This window comes from Falco punctatus, assembly GCF_963210335.1.
Source record: "Falco punctatus genome assembly, chromosome: 8".
NCBI classification, from domain to species: domain Eukaryota; kingdom Metazoa; phylum Chordata; class Aves; order Falconiformes; family Falconidae; genus Falco; species Falco punctatus.
In genome coordinates this window covers 7,950,832-7,963,610 of record NC_137588.1, presented here as the reverse complement: position 1 = coordinate 7,963,610, position 12,779 = coordinate 7,950,832, and the positions used below count along the sequence as shown (strand labels likewise).

The window sequence follows — 12,779 nt, the reverse complement described above, 5'->3', positions numbered from 1 at the left end:
AGCCAAGCAAAGAAAGCTCAAGTGAAAGTCTGGGTCCCCATCCCAAGTCACAAAGGATTTTACAGGCCCACAAATTGGGTCTGTTTTGTATCATCTTCCAAGACGTGTCCGTGTAATATATTCTTGAAGCTCTTGCGCGAAGTTTAGCCTAGAGTCGGATATGACTCCTTACCAGGCTGAAATCTTGCTTTTTTTTTTTTTTTTTTTAAGACTTTTTTTGAGGCTAGAACAACACTGCCAATGCTCCCTGTGAGCCAGCTCACGCACGCTGGCCATCCGCTCAGCACTGTTTTCAAGGAAGAGTGTTGAAACTGTGGCTACTGTCAAGGTGAACTGAGCGAAGCAGGTGAACCCACACACTTTTCAAGGAGACAAAGACAGGCTTTCTCCCCTCAGTCACCGCTACAGCCCTCCACACCTCAATGCAGGTCATCAAACCAGACCAGCAAGGATGGGAGCCAGGTTAAAGAGCAGCATTACTGCAATACAGACCTCAGCAAGTAAAAACCAACCTTGCTGTGTAGGTACCTGGGATTTATAGACCATGTGTGTTCTAGATGGGCATCAGATCTTCCTTCTCCTGCCTTTAAGATGCTGTTCTTTCCCCTAAACAGCCACAGCACTGTGCTTTTATGTGAAATCAAATCGAGAACAGATTATATGTAAGAGGGAAAGAAGCACCTTTCCCTAAAAAAAGCTGGTTTCAGCTTTTTTTTTTCTTTTCTTTTTCTTCTCCTTCTTTTCATAAATGACGGGCAGTGATGATGATGGGGATACCAGAGCAGAAAATGGACATCCACAGCTAAAGCTTTGTCATCTACTGACCTGTGGCATGATGGCAACCCTCTGGGAGACAGACAGTGGTGAAACATCATCAGCTATTCATCGGGATAAGGCTTAGATGAAGCAGCAGCATGTAACGCTGCCCAGCAGGTATTCCGGTGAATACATTTCGGGAGCCCTCGCGCATGGCATTCTACCATTAAAAGCCAAGAGATGCCTAGACAAATTCCCCTGGGTCCCTTTGGGGAGGGCTGACACTGAATTTGTCGGCCAGAATTTTAGTCATCCACTCAACGGCTATACTCCAGACGTGTAAGATGAATAGGTAGCTATGGTGAACTTTGAAGCCTGCAGGTCAAAGTTCTCTCTCATTATCCCCACCATTTTCTATCGGCATAGCTCCTCAGCATCCCAAGGGACAGGAAGGTTTGAGGCTCTTGAAAAAAACCTGACATGACCAAGTCAGGAAACAGTAGGGTGCTTATGTACATATATTTTTCTTTCCCCATTTTCCTCTCCCCCTACTTTCTTGAAAAGAAAGAATACGAATTTAGCTATTGTGTCAAACGTCAACCTGGTGGCATTAGTAGTTACTCATTTAGCTGGCACAATACAGCAGTCATTTCAACACGCTGCCCTGCCCAACAGGCCTGACCCTTCCAGGGACACCTCCTCTGTAAGAAAGGTACTAATTTGATTTTTCACTCCCCACCCAAAACCCTTTCATTTTGTAGCCAGTCCTTTCAAGGAGGATGGCAGTACTGAATTTCTGCAAGACGGACACATTCTCTATATTAAAAACACTGCCCTCGTGCCCCAGCCGCCACCGAACGCATCTGACCGAGACAACTCATCCACTTCTGGCCACAACTCAAACAATATTTAATACAGCGCTCACTGTCAGCCATTAAAAATTATAATAGGTTCTTCCAACGCAGGTGTTGCGTTCTGACTCAAACCACAGCCTGGAAAGCCTGAATTATCTCTTAAATTTACTTTTTCTGCCACCACTAGAGGCCAGCCCACCTTCCGCTTCACAGAGTTACAACTGCAAAATCTGGTACCACCAAAGTGACCTGCACACCTCAGATCACCCAATTCTAACAGGACAGATTACCGTCCGTTTTTTCAAAAGTGAAACTGACTTTAGATGGTTAACAGGTGCTTTTCTTCAGTGCTATTTAATGGGAAGGTTGGCCCTTATTTTTTGAAACAAGGTAACAAATTATCCCAAACATCAATGCAAGCACCTAAACACTGATCAGTTTCTTTGCCTTCCGGTGCAACAAGCAGATCCAGGTAAAAAACAACTAGCAAAACCCAACCAGATGATGGGAGTCCTGTTTCCTGGAAAATCCATTCCTCTGGCAGTACCCAAGAAGAAAATTCTGACTTTCCTGCCTGCAAAGCTTTGGACAAACAGTACTGGGAGTACAATTGGCTTTAGGTGTCTGGTAGCACCTCTTCCTCCCGCTGTGGTCTGCACAGGGCAGAGAAAATGCTACTCACTAGTGCCTGAGGGATGATGAACGCTCTTCAGGGTATATTAACAATAGTTAATTGACAATAAGTAGTCCATTGACAGGATGGAAACATACAGCAGAAGTGGTGCAGCAACTCTTGGAAGGCTAAAGACAATAGAAACAAGGCATTAAGCCAGCATCATTTAGAATACAAATCACGTCACAGAAAGACATTAACACAAATAAGCAGAACCCTTGGTACTCCTGGCGAGTGGGTTCAGTACGGGTGTCTCAAGAAGCACCCGAACAAGTACATTTTCCTGGCGGCTTCTTGTCAGCTCGGGGCTGAGCACGGTCCCTCACCGCTCCCTACCCACGTACAGCCAAGGGAGCAGCAGTACGTTACAAACCTCTCCCATCCACACAAGGAGGTCTGGGCACATGGAAACCCGGAGAAGCCATGTACCTTTTTCTTGGGGTGTGTGGGGGGGGCACGGTGGGGGATAGAGGGAAACAATTACAGGCTAGTAATTACTTCTTCTTTAAATGGATTCTCTCTAATCTCCAATGGATTTACCTCTAATCTCAAAGTAATTACCTCTAATCTCAATGGATTCTCACTCTAGGGAGGCTAAGCAGCTCCAGGGAAGCCCACAGAGAAGAAGTACTCTATTGTCTGCAAGAGGCAATGAAAAACTAACACGTGCACAGCAAGTACCAGGAACAATAGCGCACTTCCACAAAGCGAGGAAGGGACCTGGGCACAGACAATGGCAGCTTGCCTCCTCCTTGCTTGATGACCCAGAGTTGGCCAACACAATCTAAGGGAAGCTCCTGTGGGAGCTCCATAGGGGCTGCCTCAAAGGCACGCACAGCATCCGTGCCTCCCTTCTGTGACCAACACCAATATACAATTCACGTGTTGTGGGACTACTTGATGGTAGAATTCCCCAAATTTAAATGCACCAAGAGTGGCCAAAGAGGGACTTGTACAGTTACACAAAAAGGAACAGTGAAAACCTTGCTCCAGAACACAACGTCTGAGGGAGAAGACTGTTGATGGAAAGCAGCAATGCCTTGAAGCTGGTTGTCATCTAACTTATTTAAAAGTTTTTAAGAATCACAGACATAACATCAGAAACTATAGCAAAGCATTATTATAGCAGGATCTGATACTATGAAATCTTGCATCAAAGCAGAGAAAGTGCTAATATTCAGCAGCCAGGGAACAGCAAGCTGCTGCAAGCAGAGCAGCAGTGTGGCCGTGCTCCTCAGACATCGCCCATGTAAAGCAGAAGCTTCCTGCCAGTTCCATGTGCAGGTCTATAAGCCCCAAAGCACATCGACAGAAATGCATCTGATTGAAACCTTGGTTTTCACTCCTTAATGAAAAATTGCCCAGGAGCTCAAAATGAAACCAACAGGACTAGAAACAACTGGCCCTAAAAATCTTAAAATTGGCCACCCTCCAATTTTTGCATGTGGTACAGTGATAAAATATAAGACCAGATATGATTCTGAAGGTCCTGGTGAGGGTCACACCATGATTTTTGTATTTTACTGTTGCCTGTACTACAAAGCAAGCAAAAGAGCCAGGAATCCCGTGGGAGTTTCAAGATCTGGAGTCTCCACATCAGCTCTGTCTTCTGAACTGCTCTGGCATGGCATGAGCTCTGACAAATCTCACCTTTCCTCCTGCCGGCATGGCCAGGGCAGATGGGGTGGCTAGTTCCGAGTGGCATCACTGTGCTCCTTCCACGTGCAAACCCATACCTAGGGATCGTGCCACACACACTGAGAGGGACAGACGGGATCCTTGGGCAGAGGCAACGATAGACGCCTTAACATGAAGCAGTTTTATGGCACGTATTTTAATAGCTATGCCGCTTTCAAAAGGCTACTCAGAATTACTTGTGAATGAACCATAACCACTGCACAACAAATACCAGAAACTTTCCTCGCTCTTTACTACATCTAAGACACTTTTTCTTATAAAATGCTTCTGTATTTTAAACCCCGGATTGACAACAAATCCATAAAACCATCAGCACAAAACAAAGGCTTAAACCATTTCAGCTGCCTCTTGAGATGCAAGGGAACCTCAGTTCCAGGGGATTCAAAGGAATCTGACTGTACTCAGATGTGCACCAGTGAATTTTATTTCAGATTATGCCTTTTTGGGAGGAAGGGGAATGAAAAGAGAAAAGGAAGTTCCTCCACCAAACAGGGCTCAAACAAAAGCACGTCTGGATGAACTTGCTAACAGTGCTTTTGGGGGCCTAACGCTGCTGAACATTCAGAGAGCACAGTGTACTTACATGCAAACTAGGATGGTAGGTCAGCACACCGTTGTCGCACAATGTCACATATTTCTTCTTCCACTCTTTATTCAACGACTTGCCACTTCGCTTTAGCAGCATACCCTATTAGAGGAAAAAAGGAGAAAAGATTAAACTCTCTTTTGCTAGTGCATCATTATTTAAGACACAGAAAAAGATAAATATAATTGCCAATGTTTTTAGTTATGCTTTCTCCTGCCAGTTACTCATTTTCCCCTGCTTCTCCCATGATACGCGTTTTCTCCATAGGCAGCTTCAGCGTTTGCAATTTCGGAGGAAAAGCTCTGAGCGTGGCTTTCATAAAGCAAGTCATGTAAACAGAAAAGACTGGCTTTGTCCAACAGGTAGAGAAAACCCTTTTGCACTGAACTCCATGCCTCAGGAAAGCACGTTTTAATGTGACACAGAATAAGGTTACCCATATGCACTCCCAGCTGACAAAGACATCACGCCCCGTGCGTTTCCTTCCCTCTAAAAGAGATAGTGAACCCCAGGTTGAGCGAGGATTCTACTGTGTGACTTGTGCTCCCTTCAGTGTGCTCCTGGGGATTCCCTTTTGCCCAGGCTCAGCCTCTTCACGAGCCGGGAGAAGCACACACTGACGTTCTCATTCCCTTCACAATAAGGTGACATCGCGGTGGAAATCCTCCTAGCTATTCATTCCAGCAAAACAGACCCCAATTTGAGGCAAGAGCAACAAAATGGAAACAGGGCAAATACAAAGTTTTTCCCATAAATTCTGGATAATTTAATGAAAGAGGTGTGATCAGAGAGCAAAGGAGGTGGGCAAGGTGAGTCACCTTTCCACAAATCGTATTCAACCTAAACATCAGCGATGAATGCTAACAAGCAACAGTTGAGATAAAAAGTCATCATTGTGTTCAAATGGACAAGGACTACTACTGCGGATTAACCTGTTCTAAGCTTAAAAATAGAAAGTCACTTAGAAAAGCAAAATAGAACATGCTGTAGCATGCTGAAGTGGTAAATCAAGCCATGCTTTAGAAATACACTTCCCTAGGAAATTTTTATTTCCAAAATGAAGTCAGAAGGCGGTTCCTCATAAATTCGTACAGTACTTCGGTTATTGAAAGTCTTCCTGAAATGTCCCGGTGGAGGCACTACGCGTAGCACCTACCACAGGGACTCACTAGTTCCACAGGTCAAGTTCCAACAGACGTGGACGCTTACATTCATTTCATTAAATCATAACCAGGAAGCAAAACTTCAGTTTTCTAATCCCCATGAGTTTTTCCATTCTCATTTTCCGTGAAAGTGACAAACGTGGGAAAACAGAGCACAGAAAGACGTACTATCAAGCACGGTGCTTCCAGCTCCCACACGAGCTGTATTTGTTGAAGTGGGTTGCAACTGTGAGAGGAAGTTATGCTACCTGTTTTCCCATTAATTCCCGTTCACGCACCTTTACCAAGCGATCTCTCTGCAGCCCCAACCCCAAAGCCACGAGGGGACAAGGGGCAGTTTGCAGAACAAGTCCTCCAGAGCCAGGCAAATTCCAGATGTCACAACTTCCAGCTGACGTCCCTCGCCGCAACCCGTATGAGCTAATGGCTCTCTCCTTCTGCAGGCCCCAAGGTGATCCCAAGTTCACAACTGCCTGTTCCTGGCCACACACTTTGAATAAAACTTCAGAGAAAACCCCTTCACAACTCAAAGCAATCTACGGATGGGACCTTAAAGAAAAGCTTGTGTTGGGTGACTGAATTACACAGTGGTACAAACTCCGAACTTTCTGACTGTCTGGGGGTCAGATTTCTTTTTTTTGTGTGTGTGTGCCGTTCCTTGCTACAACTCAAACTTTTACAAGAGCGAACAGGGTTTCTGAAACGCTTTCTTACAAAAGGTTCTGTGAGCGCGAGTCACACATCCCAATTATCGTCTTCTAGTGGTTAGAGACGTTGTTTTCTTCTATTAAAAAATGAAAGCTTATTTCTGCCTTTGACTTGTATGTTTGTCTATAGTAGGTGATCTGTCGCTTCACCTTTCCAATCTTTCATACCTCACCTGCAGCACGTTTGCTCCTGCTTAGGGGGACCCAATTCTAGTTATTGCTGTGCTGTGGGGATCAAAAATTACCGTTTCCCTGCACGGGTTTGTTCTCCAGACCTTTTAATGGGGAAAAAGCTGTAAGGATCACAATGGTGATTCCCCCTCCCCCAAACCCCTTGCTTTTTTTTTTTTTTTTTTAGGTTTTAAAGAAAGTAAAATCCATGTATTTCACACCTTTTTAACTATCCCTTTGCTATACAGAAAACGTGTCATTACTCAATTAATGCCAATTATAAACTCAGTAAGCTGTAAAAGTCTACCACTTTTGTGAATTTTAATATATAGAAGTATTGCTACTATCTAGGTGTGAATTATGAAATTCTAGGTTTGGATCTAAGTGAAGAAAGTTATGCAAAATGAGGTTTCACCTTGCTTTTAAAGTGGAATTCTGTGCTTTCATGTAAAAACAACCCCACAATACCTCAACATAAACACGGATGATGCACCTATTAGTGCCTTATTAACAAACTAGACTTCCCATTCAATTTTCTCTAGGCACTACCTTGGCAAAAAAAATACATTTTTTCTAATTATGTGAGGATTAAAAATATCTTCTAGTACCTGCAGAGGAAACTGCTCTGAGTACAAGGAGCTAACTTAAAGCATTACGAAGCAGACAAGCCCATATAAACCACACTTTTTTTTCCTCAAGGCCAGAGACCACCACTTTGTGGTAATTTTATAGAATGGTCTGGAGAAATGCTCTTAATATAGGAGTTCAAACCAGTAATAAATGCCCTTAACTAAACATTAACTAAACTTTTTTTTTTTTTTTTTAAAATAAAATGGCCCTGATCTGACAAGAAACATTACTTAAAGAAACAAGAAAAAGCCCTTCACTGCAGTCACGTTACGTCTACATTTAAGTCACATCAGATACTCTGCTGAGGAACTGAGATACACGGGCTGCCGCTGACCTTTGGTACCTCCGAGGCAATTTGGAGGTAGCTTGGGCGCATCTCCAGTCACAGCCAAACAGGGCCCTGCGTATACACAGCACATCGGAAAAATCACATTTAGTCTCCAAGTAAATCTAAGTCTCTAAGTAAACCATCTCCTACTTCAAAACACTGTGATTTCTCTCTCTTTTTTTTTTTTTTTTTTTTTTTTTGTTTTGGTTGGTTGTTTGGGTTTTTTTTTTGTCACAATAACCTCTGCCTCAAATTACTATTGATCAGATAAACATTAACTTTCCTAATTTATACGAAATCTTCAATTTGTTACAGTCTTCCATCTACAACTTTAGCCCTGCAGTCTGGTGTAGCTGATCCAAAGCCTCCAGATTCAACACTAAGAATGTAACACCTCCAATTTCCTCACAAACTGAGAAGAATTTCACACTTCAAATTAAATTTTTTACCACTTTCCTTCGAAAATGGCAATTCTGCATCTAGCACAGGAACGCTTCTCCTACCAGACTCTGCTGGCTTGTACTTTTAATGAGCCACAGGAAAAAGACTTCAACCGGAGTGCACGAACTTCACTTCTTGGGTTTTGCTCCAGGAACTGCGTCACCGTACAAAGCAAACAGAGGAACCGTCTGTACGTACTGCAAGCTCTTTATTAGTAATGTGTATGCTACGTCTAGTCCCAGGAGGTCATTGCAAGCCAAAAGCAATGTTAAGTGTACAAGCTTTAAATAACTTACAAAGTTAATGTAATGAATGTAAGTGTTATCTGAAATCCATCACTCAGTGGCTTGCTGTAGCCTCAAGCTGTGATAAAACACCACTCATAAATTTATATTAAAACTCTGTTCAATAGCAATTATTTACCAACAAAGATTTATTGATTGCATTTGCTGTTAGAGACTGGGGCCCTAACTGAGTCAATCAGCTTACGCTGTTGAGCTTCAGGGCACCAGGAGAAGTTAGACTGCCATCAGGCTCTGCATCCCGATCATTACCATGAGAGCAGGAGCAGCTAATGAAAAGCCGCCAGTGTAGGATTGATTGGACTTCAGGTAAAAAAAAAAAGAAAACCACCCAACACTCGTCAAGGGACCACTATGCACAACATACACAGTTCATCTGAATACGCAGTAAGCAGCTAAATCTTGCTGCTCCAGATACCTTCCCATGAGTTACAAACCTTGCTTGCTTAAACAACAAATGAAGACAAATGGTGAAACAATTACGAGGCTTTTTTAAAGGAAATATTTCAGGTTTTAAGCAGCAAATGATCAGCATTTAAAAAAGTGACCTCTTGAAGTTCTTGAATACTGCATCGAAGATGCTGGTAGGTGAGCCGCCCTCATTCTTCAGACAGGCCAGACAGATGGTAGAGCAGACTTACAAACTTCCCACAAATAAGTGTCACCAAAACGCACACACTGATCATCAAGAGATGTCTACAGCCACTGCCTGGCCCACAGATTTAACACAGCGTGTGGAGCAACATACTTTGCATGCCCTGTTGTGCTCCATTTTAATTTTCTCACTGTCCCATGTGTTTTTGGATTTTCCAGGGGCTATCAGATACAAAGCGTTTCACAAACAGGGCAATACCAGTGATTGCAGATTAACTGACCACACTTCTTACTGCTTTTGCTCTAACTGTAGCACTTGAGGTTTTTTCTTAGTTTTTGTTTGGGTTTTTTTTCTTCCTTTGGTTTAATTATTTGGTACATTTGACATTTCTTGGCATGCCAAGTAAAAATGTTAGAGCCCTCAAAGTCAGCATAGCCAAGGCTGGACCTTCTGGAAAAGGAAAAATGGTACTTTTCCTTCTATTTTCTTTCAGAAGTTTACAGCACTGCCACAGCTGACGTACTGGCATCACGCAAGCTTCCCCCGTATTCACCCCCCACCCTCAATACTGTTACCCTGGCACTGTTTTGACAGAATGAAATATGTAATCTTGCACTTAATCATTAACAGCATAAATTCTTAATTTTCTTTAGTTCTCACAACTATGATTAGCAGATAGCAGTGCGATGATTTTTCTGCAACTCTCATTTGCGTCCTGTTCACAAAAGAAAAAACTTGTGCTTGCCGGAAACATCCACCTTCAAATAACTGCAAAAGCAACCATTCATATTCAAGATCACAAACTAACTGTTACATACAAATTTTGGTCAATAAAACATCCGCTTCCTTGAAACCTATTAGCACGGTGAACAAACACCGCTAAATCCCGCAGGTTTGCATGACTAGCCAACTCTATGTAGGGCAGTCTGGCCAGCAGCACTGGGACTAGTCTAGCTTGTCCTAATAACAAGCAAGAGATTAATTCTTAACTGATATTTTTTGCTTCTGGAATATTTAACTGTAACAGGTTTCTAGTCTTAAAGTCCGTTCTTCCAGATACGGCAGGCACCAGCTCAAACTATTTCCCTACAAACAATGCCTGCTTGCTATAGGAAACTTATGGTAGTCACTGCGCTCTCTTCAACAATTAATTTGAGCAGACACCGGAGAATGCAACTAATCCTCCCAGGAATAAAATGCTGAAGATGCCCAATGTATTTGGAATCCTTCCATACAAACCTGTTTTCTTCATTTCCCAAACTAAAGCCTTTTTTTCCAGGAATTTAAGGGAATGCTGCTTGGTCTTTTGGTCAATCAGCTAAGAAGCTGTTTAAGTTTTACAGTTGGAAACCTGTAGTAAACAGCTCTTACAGGGCACAACTGGGGACGACCTGAACCACCAAGCAAAGACTACAAGAAAGTGGAGTGCCTCTACAGAGCTCTGAAACTGGGACACCTCAAATGTCCTCAGACTTCAGTATCCAACAATAACGTTGCAAAAAAACCCCTGAAGGACCCCATATATTCTTACTGCAGCCACACACGAGACACCCCCCCCCCCTCCTTAAAAAGTGGCACTACAGCAGCAACAGAGTTTTGCTACAGATTCAAAGACGCTTCTCCATTGAAGAAACTACGCAAATTTATGTTATATGCCAGCTTTATGAGACAATGCAATTGGAACACTGAACCCAATTCTCTTCTAACACTCCCTAAACCAAATAACTCAGCGCCGCAGGTAATCCCACCACGCACAGCCACCTAATGCTGAGGCTGACCAGCCACTGTTTCCATCTGGAGACAAAGAGAGGATCTAAGATCTGACTTGGAGCAAAAGATAACAGCTTTGCTGAAAATTGAAGGACGATCAACCTGCAACCCATTATTTTCCAAGCTCTCTGCACACAAGCTAGTAAAAAACCATCAGATTTACAAAAAACCCCAACAACCCAGTGCTGGTTAAACAAGTCTTCCAGTTTGTTGTAGCATCCAGCAATGAAGGTTGCCACCTCCAAGGAAGAAAGGCTACCAAATCCCTGCAAGGAACCTCAGCACTAAAGACATGGTAAATGGGAAGAACAAACTTAGAGCTCACTGTTGCTGCATTTTTATTTTTAATATGGTTCCAACCATTCGGCCTCCGGATTTTGACCGTATCTGCCAACCGTGGGTAGTATAAAAGTTCCTCTGATACGCAGCAAATAATTTTAGGGGAAAATTTCACAACTCCCCAGCTTGCAGCTGCAGGTTTTTTAAAAAAGGTATGCCATTTACTTCCAACATTGCATGGACAAGGATTCCTCAAAGATATTGCCGAGCATAGGAACCTACTAACAAGCACGATGTGGTTGAGAAGAGGCAACTGCACCGCAACTGGGGAGTAGAGAGCAGCAAGCCATCATCACCTGGCACGTTCACCTTCACCCACCTAACAGTCAACTTTCTTAAAGGGTAAAAATGTGATCATGCAAGAGCAGTCATCCTGGTGCCCGAAGAAGGATCTGAATGGAAAGCGAAAGACCCAGCTCTGCTGCAGTATCCAGATGGAGCAATAAACACATCGCTCTGGTACAGCATCCCAAGTTCAAAGCTGCAGCCATCTGCACAACAGCCAGGATAATACTCTGGATCCCCAAAACAGGCACATCAAAAGGCAACGTGGTACCCACAGCTGAAGGCCAGAGACGCTCAGCAAAGTAGGAGACTTCTTGAGTTCTCCTTCAATTGACAGCTTTGTGAAAGCGGCACTCTTTTGTTAGCCCTAGTTTATGATTATTTCTAAAATTAGACTTCATAAAATCAATAGCACATTGCATACTCTACAGTTACCTATATGTCCTTTCTACAGAGTTTAATATTGAAGTGTGTTACAAAATGCAATTACGTATTTAAAAGGACAGCACATCTCTCGCTCTAAACCCAGTCTACCACTCTGAATGAGGCACAGCACCCAGCAAGTCACAATATTTTTCTGCCTTACAGTAGCTTCTGCTCGGTTGCCTTCCGAGGTTTGTTCCACTTACCCTGGACTGTTAAAAAAATATAAAATCATCACAGTCCTTAATAATCTCAAGTAGTTGGTTTATTAACCCCTTGGCATTGGCAGTTGTGGCTTCCCTGACACCATCGTCAGTGCTAATGTGAAATGCACTGCGATGCAAATCATTATCTTAGTGTCAGAGAAACCAGACGGCTGATGCCAAGGGGTCTAAGTCAGCAGCAGAGGAGCCGGCAGCGATCGGCTCCGTTTGAACTCTTACCTCTTGCTGCGGCTCCAGCATCATGCCCTGCGCTTTAACTATGCCGGCCACAAACGAAGTTAGCATCCACGCCAATCAGCTTGGTGAAACACTTGCTACTTAGACTAAAATTAAAAGGAAAAACAAGGTTGGGAACCTGGTTCGGTGCAAGCAAACATGACGCCGTGGCATGGTTTATTTGGAAAAGGCTCTAAGAGTGGAAACATCCACGGCAGTGGAAATGGCAGTAGGGTCAGGCATGAAAAAAGTAACAACACGTTTATTTCCCTTAAGAAACAAACTAGGCATTGTGTGTGGGGTGTGATATAAAAATAGGAATCATCATGTAGACATCACTACTTCTGCGTAGACATTACAGCTTTTGTTATAGTAGTGCTCCGTTCCCTGAAATTCTCTTTATCATATTTTATATAAGGAAGGGATTTGGGGGTGGGGGGGTGGGTGTTCATGGGAGAAAAGCCATGAAAAGCTTAAAACCCAATTTTAACTTTCTTTCCTGATACTATAGTGTTTCCATAGAAACATCAGGAAGACCACTTAAGAGCAGCTTTTTTTTTTTTTGTAGCCATGTTTGGCACCATACCCCTCCCCCGGACAACCTATTATTTCACAAAT

The 12,779-nt window shown here is 43.2% G+C and overlaps 1 protein-coding gene across 10 annotated transcripts in view; it reads right to left on the bottom strand.

Annotated features, from left to right (window-relative positions):
- The window catches only part of AGAP1 (ArfGAP with GTPase domain, ankyrin repeat and PH domain 1), a 393,739-nt gene that overhangs the window by 135,804 nt on the left and 245,156 nt on the right, over positions 1-12,779 (bottom strand). For all 10 annotated transcript variants that reach the window (XM_080399845.1, XM_080399846.1, XM_080399847.1 and 7 more), the window contains one exon: positions 4,565-4,669. In XM_080399845.1, coding sequence (XP_080255971.1) covers positions 4,565-4,669 — 105 coding nt within the window. The remainder of the gene's footprint in view (positions 1-4,564; positions 4,670-12,779) is intronic.